The sequence below is a fragment of the Canis aureus genome, chromosome 14 (genome assembly GCF_053574225.1).
Source record: "Canis aureus isolate CA01 chromosome 14, VMU_Caureus_v.1.0, whole genome shotgun sequence".
NCBI lineage: Eukaryota > Metazoa > Chordata > Mammalia > Carnivora > Canidae > Canis > Canis aureus.
The window spans coordinates 47,749,497-47,768,021 of NC_135624.1; the positions used below are offsets into that span (position 1 = coordinate 47,749,497).

At 38.3% G+C, this 18,525-nt stretch overlaps 1 protein-coding gene and 1 non-coding gene across 11 annotated transcripts in view; both read right to left on the reverse strand.

Annotated features, from left to right (window-relative positions):
* Positions 1 to 1,557: 1,557 nt before the first annotated feature.
* FRYL (FRY like transcription coactivator) overlaps positions 1,558 to 18,525 on the reverse strand; it is a 191,273-nt gene continuing 174,305 nt past the window's right edge. For 8 of the 10 annotated variants that reach the window (XM_077847955.1, XM_077847956.1, XM_077847951.1 and 5 more), the window contains 7 exons: positions 17,111 to 17,260; positions 16,142 to 16,240; positions 9,108 to 9,176; positions 6,218 to 6,235; positions 5,356 to 5,466; positions 3,984 to 4,174; positions 1,558 to 3,681 (listed from right to left, as the gene is read on the reverse strand). In XM_077847955.1, coding sequence (XP_077704081.1) covers positions 3,423 to 3,681; positions 3,984 to 4,174; positions 5,356 to 5,466; positions 6,218 to 6,235; positions 9,108 to 9,176; positions 16,142 to 16,240; positions 17,111 to 17,260 — 897 coding nt within the window. In that variant the 3' untranslated portion in view covers positions 1,558 to 3,422. The remainder of the gene's footprint in view (positions 3,682 to 3,983; positions 4,175 to 5,355; positions 5,467 to 6,217; positions 6,236 to 9,107; positions 9,177 to 16,141; positions 16,241 to 17,110; positions 17,261 to 18,525) is intronic. The other 2 variants (XM_077847954.1, XM_077847950.1) reach the window with 1 other exon arrangement.
* On the reverse strand, positions 15,380 to 15,481 carry LOC144283877 (U6 spliceosomal RNA). The gene has a single exon (XR_013352383.1). It is a non-coding gene; the product is annotated as a U6 spliceosomal RNA (small nuclear RNA).

Here is an 18,525-nt window from a genome sequence, read left to right on the forward strand (position 1 = left end):
ACACCTGTAGGGAGTCCTGAATCTATGAAATTGGGTGTCAGTCATTCTTTATACATGAGAGCTTGTCACTACGACTGCTAAGAGAGTAGCTGAGCGGTTTTACAGCCGAGGAAAGCCAGCATCAAAACAGGTTTTACTTTGTTCATTACACACTAAGTGGCACAAAAACATCTTATGTTAAAAGTTGTGGTAACATCCTAGCAATTAGCACTGTCAAACTACAAAGGAAACTTTATATATATCTCCCATGTATTTTTTTTTTAAAGATTTTATTCATTTATTCATGAGAGACACAGGCAGAGGGAGAAACAGGCTCCATGCAGGGAGCCCAACGTGGGACTCCATCCCGGGTCTCCAGGATCACGCTCCGGGCTGCAGGCGGCGCTAAACCACTGGGCCACCGGGGCTGCCCCATGTATAACATAATATGTATGTTTAGCAAGAGAGACTTTGACTAGAACGAAATCCCCCAGAACACTGTTACCTCTGGGTATCAAGTGATTCTTTTATTTGTTCAGGAGAGACCCACAGAGGCGGGGACATAGGCAGAGGGAGAAGCAGGCCCCCAGCAGGGGGTGGTGGGGTACTCGATCCAGGGATCAAGACCTGAGCCACCCAGGGGCCCCTCTTGGGTTCTTTATATCCTGCATTTGCTAAGGTGACAGTGGATTACTTGGAAAAATTTTTTTAAATGCCATGAAGTGCAATTATGATTACATTGATTCTAGTATCTTCTTTTCATTTAGATTATGAGGCATGGTGTAGGAGCAGTTCTCCACGACCTAAATGAGGAAAGCTTACTGGCTTTGGTGAGTTTGTTCCAAGAGAGTGTTTATTTCTTAAACTTATGGTAGGTTGTACCACGCCCTCTATATCACTGAAAGGAAATATTTTCTAAATTGTGTAAAAGAAAAAGCCAGGTCTCTTCTCTGGGTGTTATTTTACAAGCTTACTATTTATTTACTTAAGATTTTAATTTACTTACTCTTGAGAGACACAGAGAGGCAGAGACCCAGGCAGAGGGAGAAGCAGGCTCCCTGCGGGGAGCCCGATGCCTGACTAGATCCCCGGACCCCGGGGTCACACCCTGAGCCAACCACTGAGCCACTGGGTGTCTCACAAGCTTACTATTTAAAAAATGATCAACCTCATGGGCAAAAGAAAGAGGCCTATGTGAGCACAAACGGCTCTGTGTGGAACTACGTAGGGTATTTAATAAACTAAGCATTTGATATACTTTGTTAAATGCAAACGTTGGATTCAGAGGAGCGAACTAGTATAGGTTTTAGGAAAACTCAATTGCAAAAGGACAACCCTAATGCCTTTATATTTGCATTTTGCTTTCTGTAGGTGCATTCATCTTGTTAATCAACTTAGCTACATAAACAAGAAAAGGAAATTTCAACTGTTCAAAGGTATGGTTTGGGTAATTAGTCAACCTAATTTGTTCTCAACTTTGTTCTTTTGGGGAGAGTTATGTTTAAGAATGAGGGCAATATTTGAAAAGTCACTACATGATGCACACTATAATCATTCATCCTTAAAATACAACACAAATCAACAGCTACAATGCTTCTTTATTTTAACAAAAAGGATATAAGGAGGGTGAGAAAATAGGGGGATGGTAAGGTAGGATGTAAAGTGTGGGGTGTCTCTGGACACCATCCCGCTCTTCCTGCCCCACACCCAAAAGTTATTAAATAATTTAAAGGACACCATTTACAGTACCAGAACACCATCAAAATAATTGTTTTTTTTTTTTTTTTTTATCAGGGTCAAAAAATACAGTGATTATGAATGTGCTGTGACCAGTTATGGAATTTTACAGGTAACATAACTATAGTCAGCAGTCCAACGGCGTGCACAGTGCCTTCAATTAATGCACTTGAGCATAATTACATTTCTGGCAGGGTCCACACCCCCAAGAAAAGGCAAAGCTAAGCATTTCATTTCTACATTCTAAACTCTGGAATCACAGAGCCCAGTTTAAAAGAAAGTCACAGTGGATAAGAGATGCCTATAAAAAATACAAGGTGTTCCTTTCAAATCAGAGGAATTGTGGGACTACATTCATTTCTTTTACAAAATGCTATTTAAAAAAGGACAGAGAATCCAGTTCATTGTTATGCTACAGGCTGAGACAGGAGTGAGTATATTGCGTGTTTTGGTAGTCGGTCTTCAGGCTTCCTTTCATTTTCCCCCATAGCCCCAGGTTCCTTTTGGGTGAAACACGTGAGTCCTGAATGAAACATATAAAAATGTGTTTGCATCTCTCTTCTTGAATTCTGTGGACTTCGGAGCCCGCAAGTCATCATCCTACCATCAGTGACCACGATCTTTTCTTTAGCTTTGTATACCTATTCTTGTAGAACAGTGCATTGCACGAATGTACAATACTGGTTTTCATCTATACAGTTTCTGTAATAATTATGGAGTAAAATAAGTTAACTTTTCTAATGAGAATAGCTGACGGGCAGCATACATCTTTATTTTACATTTTAAAGTCTCTGCAGGCATCTACTTTGGTTAGTTATCAACAATCGTAACGTAAGCACTGATCAGAGAACTGAGCAGCATTCCAATAACATTAACAGATATATTATTTCTTTTCAAAATACCGGGAAAGCCCAGCTTTAAAATATTATTAAAGTGTTCTAACATTTACACACTATGAAGAGTTAGATCTAATAAAATAAAATTTCTTCAAAAATAATCTTGCAGTGCTCTTTTAGGCATGCTCTGACATGTTATCACCAAACATCCATACCTTGAAAATAGGACTATCACATACTCACACATCCCCGCTCACACACACATAATCCCTTATACAGACTAAAAAACAGAAACACCCACGCCCTTATCCCACGTGTTGGGGAAAAAAAAAAATCCAATGTTTTTTTTTTTTTTTCTTTTTTGCAAATAAGTCTGTGTATATCTATCCGACTGAAGGTTCTTCATGTAGATGATTAAGCGTCAGCTGTAGAGTATGCTTCTGGCTGCTGGAAATCTAGGCAGCTTGGCAGGTCTTCAGCTAAAATGAACGAGCCTGGATTTTAGCCTCATGTCACCTGCTTTCCAACGTCTCAGTATTAGAGGCCATTATTGCAAACAGTCTTGGAATTCTCTTCTTTCTCCAGAAAGTAATGTATTTGTATGCATCACTTTTAGCCCTTTTCTTTTTCACATGGGTTAAGTAATTAAAAAATTCCTTCTTCATACAGTTAATTGTGGGAGGTATTGGCAGCTGTTAGATTTCTTTTCTTCAGATCTTGGGTTTTGCCGTTCTTTATCTTGATAAAAGCTTGGCATTAGTTACACTCTGGTTCTGGATGCTGCCAGGAAAAGTTATCAGTGAACTGCAAGGGTTTATAAAAGGTGCCCATTAATGTTCTTCGTCATCTTCCCTAAATGCCTGAAGTTTCTCAGAATCCAGTGCTCACCAAATTTCCAATTGGTTTGGCCCGTGCTAAAAGCTGGTATGATTGCACTATGCGTAGAGACTCTCTTATTTCTAGATTAAGTTCCATCAGTTTGTAGTTGGCTTCTGACATGTCCAGGTCAGAGCCTATCACTGCAAAGCTTCCCGTCTGGCCCAGTGTCTGATGATGGAAATATATGTGTAACAGCGTCTGCACGGGGTCATCTTCACAACTGCCAAAGATATCATTGGGCCAGAGAGACCTGAAATACACAATATTTTTAAGTCCTGAGACTCAAACAATTATTAAAAGTAAGTACATTTTAAATTAATATCTATAGCAAAATTTCCTTGTGAATCATTGAAGATCTGTTTTGATATTTGAGCAAATGTATTACTCAGATTAACGAAGCCTGACACCTAAAATTGGTGTCATTTCAGTGATAACTGTAGAAAATATCAAAGTCATACTTTCATAAAGACATACTGAAACATTAAAGCCCAAACCCAGTCATTGTAAAATCCCAATCTAGGTTTAGAGATAGGAAATCCCTTCACATTTTACCTGAAAGCTTTTACTTGTGCTACAGCAGATATAAATTCCTTATTTTTCAAGGTTTCAATTAAAGAATGAATGGCAGTTTCTATAGTAGTTTGTGCGGCTTTGGAGATGTCAATTTCTTCATTTTCTGAAGCCGACTCTGCTTCTTTGAGGATATTTTCCAGTTGGGCAAGTTCCTCGGACATGTTGATGACCTAAAACAAATCAGTATACCTTGAAAGGAGGATCTATTTGTATATCGAGTAACAAAAAGGGCATTTAATTGGCAGTAAAGATATATCTGATGATAGGCATCGTTTTTTTTTTTTTTTAAGATTTTATTATTTATTTATTTATTCATGAGAGACACAGAGAGAGGCAGAGACATAGGCAGGCTTCATGCAGGGAGCCCGACGTGGGACTCGATCCCAGGACTCCAGGATCATGCCCTGAGCTGAAGGCAGGTGTTTAACCGCTAAGCCACCCAGGCATCCCTAGGCATCGTTTCTCTTAAAGATTTGCAAATGTTAAACTTAGTGGTTTAAAGGCAGTTAATATTTCAAGTTCTTGATTAGGTAGGCTACCAAAGAGTAGTCTTCAAATACTCTTGATAAAGTAAAAGGATATAGGAGCGCCTGGCTGGCTCAGTTGGTGGAGCATGTGACTCTCCATCTTGGAGTCGTGAGTTTGAGTCCCATGTTGGGAAATGTTATGATAGATGTAATAAAACTGGTCATAACCAATGTTTATACTGGTTTTAGCGTGATCCAGTTGCACCTTGGATAGTAAAAATCATTTACTGTTATGGGGGGGGAGGTTGTGAATTTTTAACATCAAAGGAAAAGTACATTTTAAAAGATTACTTATCCAACGTATTTTATATAAACCAGTATGTATTTTTAAAATTGATTTAACCATTTAACAAAAGTGTAAGCATTTCCCGTTTCAGGACCAGCTCTGACAAGGGGAGGGATAAAAGACTAAAGTCCCTGCCTTTGAACCTATTCATTACATGATTTCCAACATTCAAAGAGTTTTTGACCTGTTGATTCTTATGTACATCAGTAGAACTACAAAAATATATGGACGAGATGTTCGGGGGGAGTTTCATAATTTAACTGTGTCTTTATTCAGCTGATGTGCTTTCCTTGACTTCCGGTTACAGATGGTCTGTTGTTGCTGCTGTGACCTGTAAGGTCTTGAGCCTGTCAAGACCGCTGGCTATGTGCTGTTTTATTTACTGACAGGTCTTGAAATAGCGCAGTGTTTCTAAAAAGACAATCCTGAACAACAAGATTCCCTATTAAGTGACTTTTGACATCAGCTCTCCTACAAGAACACATTTATGATATTTTAGTATTCTAGAATCAGATTCCTATTAGAACCGAGTATTTACCTCTGCTTCATTTTTTATTGTATTTACTTGGCTGATCAGTTTGCAGTAAGCTTGGAAGAGAAGCAGCAACTGAAAATGCAGTTTGTATAACCTTCGGCAGAGCTCCAGTTCCTAGAAGTAAGTAAACACTGCATTACATTCAGGTGCCACTGTCCATGGTGTTTGATTAGACAGTACATTTCCAATACAAATTTATAAGTAATTATGTTAAAATTGTCTTGGCATTTATTTCTCCGCCAGTAAGCAAGTTAATATAGTGTGAAGCTGATGAAAGATGCTTTTGAAGACTGGGATTAAAATACAAATTTAAAGACTGTTGGTTACATAATTCATTTAGTGAGAAGCACATTTTCACATTAGAATTTTTCGGCAGGCAATATATAGAATGCTTTAAAAAGGATTCACTTGAACTCAAAATTCATATGAAAAAAATGTACAAATGCATATACTTTCACCCCATTGAGATGTATATCTCACTGCATTTATCAACAAATGTTTGATAAAGCAGTCAAACTGGATTACCTCTTACAACCTAAAAATGAATTCATTTTTCTAAAAAAAACAAAAAAACAAAACCTTGTAATCTCATTGAAATTAACAATGAAATTAACATATGCACTTTGATTTTTAAAATTAAGTTTAAAAGAGGTTAGTTTATAGATGTATAAAAAAGGTGACTGCTAGTCGTACATATCATAAAATCTCCTCTTTAGAGGACCAACATTTCACGGATTAGGGCTTATGCAAAACTGAAGCACACTTTTACAATAGTCCATGACAAAACACTGCTAGCTCACAAATGGCAAATGAAAATCAGTTTGTCTGACATGGATAAGTCTATAAATTAAGACAGGTCACTTACTGCTAGAATTTCCATTTGCTAAGCAAGAAGGTGATCGGGTCACAAAAAAATACAAAGGAAGAAAAAGACCAAGAATTAGTGTAAGAAATCATTTTAACTAGGGTCACAGATGTCCCAGGCAAACTGAAGAACACTTAATTGCATCTAAAAAATCTAATATTTCTAGAATAAAACTTTTTATACATTGAGAGTAACACTCCGGGGTGTTTTTAACTCTTTGCCAAATAACTAAATTACATTTAGGCTGTAATTTATTTTTTGTGCGAAAGCTACACAGGACAAAACTAAAGCAAATGTCATAAAATTTCCACAAGTGGAAAATTTCTGATTAGAAATAAAAAATAAATTACTGTTTTTAGAAAAGAATTGGCTTATAATCTTATACTTAACAGAGGATTATATTTGGTGTGGTCTAGGCTTCCCACCCTTACTAATTAGGTCCTATGTTGCCATAATTGGTGCAGTGTCAGAACATAAGCTATCAAAAGCAGATGTGGGTTTTAAAATGCATTCCAAAATGCAACTAGTGAACTTCAGAAGTTACCCAGCTAGGTTTGAGTCAAATGAGATGATGTGTGTATGTAAAATACATAGTCCATAAACTAAATGTTTTGCTATTTAAAAATTGTTACATTAAAATATTTATAGCAACTTGGCCCTAGTCTCTAGTCCATTCTAGAGAAAGAATAATTTCTAATTAGAATAGCAATCGCTGTAATGTAAATATTGCTTCTAAAAGTCCCTCTGAAGTCTGCTTCTCTAAATAGTGTCCTCTGAAGGACTGTTTATATAACATTTATTCCTATCAATTTAGAAGGGATTTGCTAAGCAAAGGTGAACTTTAGCTCCATACCGCTTCCCATAAATTACATGGATAGTCATTCAGTGAATATCAGTTGAGCATAATCCAATGTTAAACATATTAGCATATCTACATTTGAGGTTCTACTTCAGTTTTATATGGAAATGAACAACCATTTGAGTTTCAAATACATTTTCTTACTTCTATTAGCATGAATAATGGAACTGGCTCTATATGCATACACTTACAGCTTCTACTTTGGGATGTAATGGAAAAGAAATCATGATAGGGGCATCTGGGTGGCTTAGGCGGGTGACTGACTCCTGATTTTGGCTCAGGTCATAATCTCAGGGTTGTGAGATCAAGCCTGGCGTTAGGCTCCAAGCTCTGTGGGGACTCTGCTTAAGAGTCTCCTCCTCCCTCTGCCCCTCCCTTGCTCTCTCTCTCTCTCCCTCAAATAAATAAATCTTTATCATACTATTTTTTAAGGTTTGTTTATTTATTTATTTATTTATTTATTTATTTATTTATTTATTTATTTATTTATGATACTCACAGAGAGAGAGAGAGAGAGAGAGGCGGAGACATAGGCAGAGGGAGAAGCAGGCTCCATGCACTGGGATTCGATCCTGGGTCTCCAGGATCGCGCCCTGGGCCAAAGGCAGGCGCCAAACCGCTGCGCCACCCAGGGATCCTTTTTTAAAGTTTATGATCACAATTATAGGAGGTAAGTAATTGTGTAGCTCTAAATTACCAGGAATATGTGCCAACTTTGCAGGCTTAAAATTCTTGATTTTTAAGTATATTGAAATTAGCAGGTATATATATTTTTTCACTTATTTAAAAATAATTATGCAAAAGAATTCTGGTACACAGGGACAGAACTAGTAAGGTTGTGTAACCAGTGTCCCCGATCTCAAGGAGCTGAATATAAAAGGAGAGAGAAGATATAAATGAAATTCTTAAATGTACCGTTTTCAGTTTTCACTTAGGAGAAAGTGTTGAGCTGTATTAACTGACCTAGACTCTTGGAGATGGAACTCATCTTCTTCAAGGCAGAGGGCTATAAGAAATCACTTAGTCTAATCACCTAATTTATGTAAGAAAAAAGGGAGTTTATATTATATACTCAAGCCATGCAGTTAAATGGTGGCAAAGATAAAACCCACAGGCTCCGATTCTTATTCCTTATTTTCCCTTGTTTCTTTCTTTACACAGGTGATTTGACCATTTCCTTGTTACACAGTGGAGGATTTGGAGTCAGCCTGCCTGGTTTGAATCTTAATTCTCTTTTCTTACTGGTTTTAGATACATTGGCTTCTCTGAGCCTCAGCTTCCTCATCTGCAAAATGGGGATACTAAGCATCTATTAGACACAGCTGTAAGGACAGAGATAAGGAATGTGAAATGCATACTATTATTTTCTCAACATTTCGGTTTAAAAAACTTCACATTTTTATTATCATGCTATAACTTTTACAGTGACTAGAAATCCAGAACAGTGCAACCAATGTTGGAAAAGGTTGGAATTCTGATGTCAATGCAGAAGTTAATTGATGACTGCGTCTTCTGCATATGAAGCTGTATTCCTATTAGAATAATTTGTAGGGCTTGATTTACCCTCATATAGTGTCTTATACACATGTACTTTTCCCTAAGAAAACATTGCCCTTATTTTCATTGACTTTTTATACTATAAAAAAGTTAGTTTATCCAATCAGCATTTCGCCTTTAGAAAGGCTACCATGAATGGATATGACATTACTGTGAAGTTTGCTTTCCCGACCAGTCTAATTTTTTGAAGAGGCAGATGCAAGTAAAGTCTAACTTGGCCTGTCCAGATAGCCATCAAGCTTATCTCCTGAATGTTATTAAGCTTCAGTCACAAGCTGGTCGTTCATTTTTATTAAAGTGAATTTTTCATTACTAAGCCAATATTTCACTGAACCTTTGACGAAGATTGTTCTGATAACAAAAATGAAAAGTGTTATAAATTTCATTCCTAGGATTATCAAATAGGGGCACTGGAACACATGCATGGTTTTACCTGTCACAGAAACAGAGCAGAACTAAGAAGATGAGACTTACCTGTGCATCCGTGTTTATCCTATACAGGTCTCCTTTGGCACCAAATGTCCTCTTACAGTTGTCTAACCACTAAGGAAAGAAGTAACCATAAATTTTAACATAACATTTATATAACGCACAGTGAAATTGGTAACGTAACGGCCTGTGTATATAAGGTCACTTTAAAAGTTAACTTGAAGTTCTGGGATTGGTTCTAGGCAGAGCCTTCAATCTCCACTCGAGCCTAATTATTTGTAGGCAACAAACCAGAGCAGGATGACATGTGCACAGTGTGGTGGTGTGCTCACAAAAACACAATAGTCTGCTCTTCTAGGGACTTGTGCTCCATTTCAGTAAGGAGAACTCTTCATTCTGCAGGTTTTATTGGAAATCTTCACAACGTATACCTGACCTTTGTCTAATGTAAGATGGGGAAATGAAAGATGTGCTTTCCCTCTGGAAGTGCAATTTAATAAAGGCAACTTAAAATTAACCAGGTCTGTTTGCTTATCAGAAGTGTAATTCTCAGGAGACTGGTGTCAATTTTAATTAGTGAAACAGAAACCAAAATCCATTTTAAATCTTGTTTTTACTTCTTTTCTTTTTGGAAAGTAATGAATGACAAACATGTTATCTCCAAAGAATATTGGATATAGATGCCATGCGTGTTTTTTTCCCTTATCCAGGGGCTATTCCTAATATTGGGTATTTACTTAAGGTATTTTTTTCTTTAGTCAAATAAGAAATGAGAGCATTGTAGTTTAGTTGGGGAAAAAAATGTTGGAGTCATGGAATGTCCTAGCAGAACGAAGAAAAGTTAAGGGTCTCCAGGTGAAGGAATTAGGTTTTGACAGTTTGATATTATGTATTCTTTTTACTTCCTAGTTCTTTATGTGTGTGATAAACATAAAAGATATATATGAAATCATTAAGACTTTAAGAAAAACTACTAGCGGGATCCCTGGGTGGCCCAGCGGTTTGGCGCCTGCCTTTGGCCCAGGGCGTGATCCTGGAGACCCGGGATCGAATCCCACGTCGGGCTCCCGGTGCATGGAGCCTGCTTCTCCCTCTGCCTGTGTCTCTGCCTCTCTCTCTCTGTGTGACTATCATGAATAAATAAATAAAATCTTTAAAAAAAAAAAAAAAAAAAAGAAAAACTACTAGCTCCATTAAGCATATTCACTGAAAATATCTCAGTACAACTAGGCATTTAAAACACTCAACTGTAGCTTAACGTTGTACATGCAAAGAATGCGAATTAGACGTCTCCGTTATTTCAAAACAACTCTTTGACCTTATGTTGCTTTTATTCCAGTCCCTTAGACTGTACAGGCCCTTAGGCTTTTGCTTGACAGCATCTCTGAAGAAACACGTTAAGCTTTCCCTAGTGAGATGAGCCGCTGGCAGCCACTGTCAAAAGCTATCCAGCGGATTTCTTTATATCAGCAGCATTCGGCTGAAATCTATTGTAGGACGCATGTGTTCGTATTTATTCACACAGAATGTTAAAACGTTTATACACCTAATCCTCCTCACTAATCCAGCCCAATTTGTCCACGTGTACTAATAAATTAGAAGAAAATAATTGAATATCTAAAGGCCTATTGTTACTAAATAAAATTTTTTCTAGTCTATGCCCAGTGATAGAACATTTTGGGAGCCTTATTCAACAAATTGTTTTTTATGTTTTTACTCTGTTAAAAAAAACAAGCCCCAAGCCAATAGTCTCATGGCTGCATACTGGCCTGAACAGCACAGGTCCACACGATTGCAGCCAGTGTGTACAAGACACAGTACTTGGTGTACAGAATGTCCCCCCGTTCACATCCAATTGGTCATCATTGTTTCTTTAGTCAAGGCTCAAGTAAAGGTTAAAAGGGAACTGGAGAGGTTCGGCTTCTGGGCATGAGGGAGCAGCCCGTAGAGCGCCAGCCCTCCAAGGACACCCACAGAAGCAGAATGCGGTCCGCCAGCAGACAGGGAGCCCTGCACAGATCCCAGGCTTAGCTCCGGGGCCTTGCTTACTCAAAGCTTTGCTAGCTGCTCAGGCAGGCAGACAGCAGTGGCCTAGGGTGGGCCCCACAGCATCACTGAGCTGGGAAAACAGGGTCACCAAAGGTATGCTGGAGGGAAGGGGACTGTAGAGAAGGGCACCCAATGATCTGTGTGCAGCTTCCCTCGGGACACTGCCACTCTAGCGTTTAACACGTGCAGGAGGAGAGGCTAGACAACCAAGCAGCAGCACCTGGGAGGATAAAAATGTAAACAGATTTCTGGTCTCCTGGTGTTGAACTGTTCATTTCCTGCCAGGATGGCAGGGGTCCTGATGAAGAACCCAGGCTATCACTCGTGACTTTCAAGGCATAATGGAAGAATGTGTTAACTATGATACTATAATGGTAAAAACCATTAGAGGGAAAACCCGAAGAACAAAAAACACTTGGTTGATAGATGAACACAAGAAAGGAGAGTAAGAAAAGTAACAATACGGGACAAGAAAGAGATGACAGCTTAGAAGGAATCCTTTTTCTACCCTATACAAATATTTGATTCAACACAATTTATTGAAAACATTCTTTTCCCACTGCATTATAATAGCACCTTTGCTATAAACTGTATGATGATCATACATACACGTATGTACCCATGTATATATGGGTCTGTTATCAGATTCTCTATTATATTCCAGTGGTCTGTTTTTCTATTCTTAAGCCATATACTCTTGAATTTTTTAACAAGTCTTACTGGCTGGAAGTCTAACTCTGTTGTTTAGACTTTGTTATTGTTCTTCATGTACAAACTTGGAAGGCTATTTCTGTGAAGGGCAAGGAGTAAAGATTTGCAAACTATTCTCTGTTGCAACCATTTTAACTATGTCGCAGTACAAAAATATGCATAAATATGCATAATATGCATAAACAAATATGATGACTATGTTCCAAAAAAACCCTTTATTGACAAAAACAGGGAGTGGGCCAGATATGACCTATGGGCTATAGTTTGCTGACCTGTGTTCAAGAAGGTTGTTTGTCTTATACTTAGCTCTTTGTACTTCCATATAAACTGTAGAGTTAGCCTATCAATTTCCATCAATAGAGAATCTGAGATTTTGAACCTTCTGATTCATGAACATGGTATACAGTCTTACTGAGATAGCTTTTATTTTTATTTGTTTTAGAAGATTTTATTTTATTCATGAGAGACAGAGAGAGAAGCAGAGACACAGGCAGAGGAGAAGCAGGCTCCATGCAGGGAGACCGACGTGGGACTCGATCCCGGGTCTCCAGGATCATTCCCTGGGCCAAAGGCGATGCTAAACCGCCGAGCCATCCAAGCTGCCACTGAGATAGCCTTTAATTTCCCTCATTAATATTTCAAGTTTTCTGTATGGAGGTATAGCACATCTTTAGATTTATTTGTAGGTGTTTGATTTTTCCTATTGTAAATGGTACTTATTGCTTATCATCACTAACCTCTCTAAAACTTAAATGGCTTAAAATAAGACTAATCTGGTTGGGAGTTCCTTCTGGCCTTGCCTAGGGTCATTCCCAAGTCTGCAGTCATTGGATGACTTGACAGGGGCTGGAAGCTCTAAACTGGCATCACTTAAATGCCTGGCATGCTGTCAGTTGGGATGCCTCCATTCTGCTCCATGTGGCATCTAATTCTCCAGTAAATTAAGGGTTTTATTAGTTTTCTAGAGTTTATCCCAATTTACACTGGGACTGGCACAATGGCAAAAGCAGAAGCTGCAAAAGGCCCAAGTGCTAGACTGAGAAGTTGCACAGCATCGTTTCTGAATTTGGTCAGAAAAAGGCAAGGATGTCACAGACTTAAGAGATGGGAGTCCAGCTCTCCACCTCTTGATGGAACAGCAAAGCCAAGTTATGAAAGGGTATGGACACAGAGAGCAAGATATGTATCAAGGTCCTTAACTGTAACTCTATCACAGCTTCTAGGGTAGGCAAATATTTATGAAGACACGAAAGGCACTAACCATAATGGAAAAGGGATGGATAACTTACTTAGTCAAGATTAAAAACTTGTGTTCATCAAAGGATGCTATTAAGATAGTGAAAATGCTAGCCACAGAGAAGGGAAAAAACTTATAAACGTATCCAATAAAAGGCTTGTGTTTAGAATAACTCCTACAAATCAATAAGAAAGCCATAAACCCATTTGCAAAAATGGACAAGATACTTGAAGGCACAATTCAAAAAATATCTAAATGAAAATATCTATTTGAGCAGGTGCTCAAACAAGTCATCAGGGAAATGCAAAATACTATCATAAAATACCACACACCCACCAGAATGACCAAAATTTTTAAAGTTGTAAATACGAGTGGTGGCAAAGATAGGAAGCGAACGGTAATTCTTGTATATCCTTCTGCAGGGATCCTAAACTGATAGAGCATCTTTTAGAAAACCACAGAATCTACTAAAGTTGAACATAGGTAAGACTTCAGAACTGCTGGGGCAATTCTCCTCCTACTTGAAAGATTTGTGAACATTAGTACACAAAAGACACGCTTATAAGAACATGCATGGCAGGGTCAAATCTTCCACCCCCATCTGGAGTTTCAGTCACCCAAAGTCAGTGGTAACCCGGAAGCAGTGATCCTCCTCTGACCTATTATCAGGAGGTCACCTGAGCCTGATGCTCCGTCACAAGGCCCGTATCATTCATCTCTCCAGCTCATCCTGAAGGCACAGGGTCATCTCACATCATCCCCAGAGGGCGAGTCCAGTACAATAACATATTTTGATAGAACGAGAGACCACCTTCACACAACTTCTATTACAGTCTAATTGTTATAATTGTTCCATTTTATTAATTATTGGTGTTAAATCTTTTACTGAGCCTATTTTATAAACTTCACCATGTACAGGAAAAAAAACATAGTATCTATAGGGTTCTGGTACTTTCTACAGTTGTGGGCATCCACTGGGGGGTCTTGGAATGTGTCCCCCGTGGATAAGGGGGGACTGCTATATTTGTAAGATGACCAGATCTTGCCCAATACCTTCCCGATGTTGAAAACTCTTCCCTCCTTATCAATTTGTCATTATTCTTTCAGCCCAAATGTGAGATTCCCTCCTTCTTTATAAGGAGAGAGAGCCTTAATGTAGGTATTTTCTCATATTATATTCTTTCCCTGAAAGAATCCCCCAGATTAAAATTACCATCTGTTAAGGGCTGAGGTCTGATCTCTATTCCATGGATTTTTCCTAATAGCTGAGAGTGACCTCTCTTTGGAAATCACAGTAGATAGCATCAGGTCTGTTAGACCCTTTCAATTTTGTGAAGTCTCTAGTTATAGCTATAAATGGATACTTTTTTTTTTTTTTTTTTAAAGATTTTATTTATTCATGAGAGACACAGAGATAGAGGGAGAGGCAGGTTCCATGCAAGGAGGCTGATGTGGGACTCGATCCTGGGTCTCCAGGATCACGCCCTGGGCTAGAGGCAGGAGCTAAACCACTGAGCCACCCAGGGATCCCTGACACTTTACTTTTGCTACTATTTGTACACAGTGTTTGTGCTTTATATTCTTAACTAGTATATTAAGGGAATAAGAGCCAGGTCTTATACTTTTCATAGCCCTTTGCATGTGATCGATACATAGTTTTTTGATTAAATAATTTTTTAAAGAATTAGTTTCAGGTGAAGAATTTAGTGATTCATCACTTGCTCATAATACCTAGTGCTCATCACATGTGCCCTTCTTAATCCCCATTACCTATTTATTTCTTGTATTATTTTTATTTTTTAAAAGATTTATTTATTCATGAGAGACACACAAAGAGGCAGACACACAGGCAGAGGGGTCCCCACACTCCCTGTGGGGAGCCTGATGCAGGACTCGATCCAGGACCCCGGGATCACGCCCCGAGCCAAAGGCAGATGTTCAACCACTGAGCCTCTTAGGTGTCCCATAATTTGTACTTTTTAACGACTGGTCTATTTCATCTAAATTGTCAAACTTGTGTTTGTCAAAAATAATTTGAATTATGTAGCAGTGATGGACATTAATTAGACTTTTTGTGATCCTTCCACAATATATACAAATACCTCTCCTCCAGCAACCCTCAGTTTATTCTCTATAATTAAGAGTCTGTTTCTTGGTTTTGCTCTGTTTTTCCCATTTTCATTTGTTTTGCTTCTTAAATTCAACATGGGTAAAATCATATGGTATTTGTCTTTCACTGACTTATTTCACTTAGCATTATACTCTCTTGCTATATCCATGTTGTTGCAAATGGCAAGGTTCCATTCTTTTTTTATGATTCATATTCTGAAGAAATATATTTGTGTGTCATCCTTGCACAGGGACCAAGCTAATCTTCTCTGTATTGTTCCAATTTTAGTACATGTGCTGCCGAAGCAAGCACTACATTTGATGTATATTTAATGCTAATTAATGAAAGATCCATCTATTCTAGGAAAAAAATGTCTACTATATACAGTTTATGTGAAAAGGAGAAAAATTTCTTTTCCTGCCCCTGCTAATTGAAAACATTTACTCTCAGGAAACAGAACTAGTGTTGTTGTGCAGTGCCAGATGGGAACTGAAGAAACATTTCTTCGCAAGTAATATCTATAATCTACTGTGTGCTTATTTGTCCCTTTGTTTGCCTACATACACATCACAGGAAAAAGATCCTGGCTCTGTCGCAGGTTACAGATTTTCTAGATCACAATAGGACAGGGCACTCTCAGAAATAATGCTTTTATTTCACCATTTGCAATGTTGACAGCAGCGATGTAGTCTCCACATTGAAGCTTTTTATAAAGCTATCGTGTTCCATTGTGTTCTGAGGCTCTTAGAGGGCTGATTTCTAAAAGCCAGAGATAGGAATTCACTGGACAGAGAGTTCAGAGGGAGGCCCCACGTTTCTCAGTAAAACCCTGAGGCAAGTGCTAAGAGGGTCCTCTTTTCTATCTTGGCTGTTTAGCTGCCAAGTTAACATTCCTAGCGTCAAAAGCAAGCTACATTTTTCACATGGTAAAAAAAAAAAAAAAAAAAAAGAGAGAGAGAGAGAGAGACTGACCTGCTCAGCTGCTTCTCTTTTGGCATTGTATGTATCCAGGTGTTCTTGCAACTCCAAAACACTGAACTTGAGTGTTTCCAGCAAACCACATGACATCAGCTGTCAAGTCAGAAACATTGATCCAGGTTATCATTTCTCATCAGTCCTAAGACTGACAACTTTTAGGTCATGGAATTTCTGTTAGTTGGTTTTTGGCCTGACTTAGTGCTTATTGCCAGCGTCCCTTTCCTGCGCTCTGTCCCATACTGAGGGCTGACCTTTCATGGAAACTGAGTAGGAACGCAGTGGGATTTCAGGGATGCCAGCAAGGACAAGTGTGCCTTCAGATGCTTTCAAGAACTGTCTGAGGTGAGAAATGGCACACCAGTATACATCTTAAAGGTAACACCCTTGAAGCTTCTTAAACCTTAATTCTCTAAAAACTTTTTTTTTTAAGAGAGAAAAAGAGGGAGAGAGAGAATCTTAAGCAGGCTCTATGCCCAGCACGGAGCCCAATTCAGGGCTTGATTTCACCACCCTGAGATCATGACCTGAGCTGAAATCAAGAGTCAGATGCTTAACTGACTGAGCCACCCAGGAGCTTCTCTCTAAATATCTTAATACATAATCTGTGTGTTTGGAAACAAAATGGGAAGATTGAGCTCTGGGTTCTTCATGGGAGTAGGTCTAGCCCTCTCCTACCTTTTATTCAAGAATCAGGGAAAATCAGAGAGTACTCATCTCTAGAATAGGACTCTGGCTTCCCCATCTAGGACTCTGGGAAGGGTGAGGACAGGGAGGGCTCAGAATCAGAAACAGACACAAGTCACTGCATATAGTACACTGGAATTATATTTTGCTAGATATTTCTAGCCAAATTGAAAATATAAACCTTTAAACACTTCAAAATTCTGAATTGCCTTAAAAAAATTTACTGACTGGTGCCATTCAAATTTAGTCTTCATAAAAAGCCTTCGTATAAAAACTTACTGTTTCAGCATCCACAAAGACTGTTGGGCATTCTGAACACATCATCATCACTTCTAGTGAACTTTTAAATTTGGTACCGATGCGTTGCAGACTTTCACCAAGAAAGCTGACTGCCTCATTAGTTATATCTCCAAACTTTCTTTGAATTGTCTATGGAGAAAAGCATTAAAAAATTTTAGTGTTTCATAAGAAGGCCTTTTTTTCATCGCATGATTTATAAGTAGGGCAAACTTTATTATAAAACTGTTGTAGTGATATACAGAATTCTAATGGCTGGTCTGTAAATCCATGTTTTTAGGCTCTTCTTTAGGAAATGTTAATTTCCAAAAATGATCAAAAATTTACAAAATAGTACTACTGAAAAAAGCAACTAAAGATACGTGCCATTCATCTTCCCATTCCTGAGTGTTTTTTTTTTTTTTTAAATTAGGAGAGATAGAAGGAATATATGCTGCACATAATTAGAATTAAAGTCCTTATATGTCTGAAGAATTAGCTCTTCAAGAGTTGTACCTGAAAGTTTCTTTCAGGAAATGTAGTTTACTATGCTTGGCTAAGGGCTGCCAGGTGATTTAATTAAAGTCATAAAAATGCATTAAGAGCAATATCTTCTCAAAACTCAAGAATACTCATTAACATAAAATAGATAGTGCCTTACCCATGGTGAGCACTCAGTGAATTAGACTAGTTCATTGATGGTATAACTATATGACTAGTTAATGTGTACCTGCCTGTGTATATGTAGCACTGTTAGGTATCATTATGATTTAATAATAATAAAAGCACAAGCTACAATCTTAGGCATCAGGAAACAGAGTACCTTTGGAAATAAAAAAAAATATGAATGGGAAACCAAGGAGCAGTGCAAAAGTACAGAATAAAATAAATAAATGCTCCCGTTGATGAGCCTAAAGAACTTTCAGGAGGGAGAGACTAGAGGGTGGAGTGGCTGGGAAAGCTCCACTGAGAATATGCACTTAGCCGGGTCTTCCAAGATGGGCAACATTTGCTTGGGTCAAGGGTGGTGACCTACCTAAAAGTGGTAGCTAGTTCAGAGCATAAGGACTAAAATGGCATTTCTCTGTGCCTTAGTTTCCCTGGCTACAGAATGCTAAAAATACTCTATATTTCATAGGTTTGTTCTAAGAATTAAATAATGTAAAAGCATTTAAGCCACAATGCCAATACCTAGCATGTAGTGAGCACTCAATAAATGTTACCTCATATTATTATTTCTACAGTTGGAAGCAACCTTCGCTAAACTTTTTAAGGTGTGTGGAGACAAAGCCAATTATTTATTTTTTATTTTTTTTTAAATTTATGATAGTCATACAGAGAGAGAGAGAGAGAGAGGCAGAGACACAGGCAGAGGGAGAAGCAGGCTCCATGCACCGGGAGCCCGACGTGGGATTCGA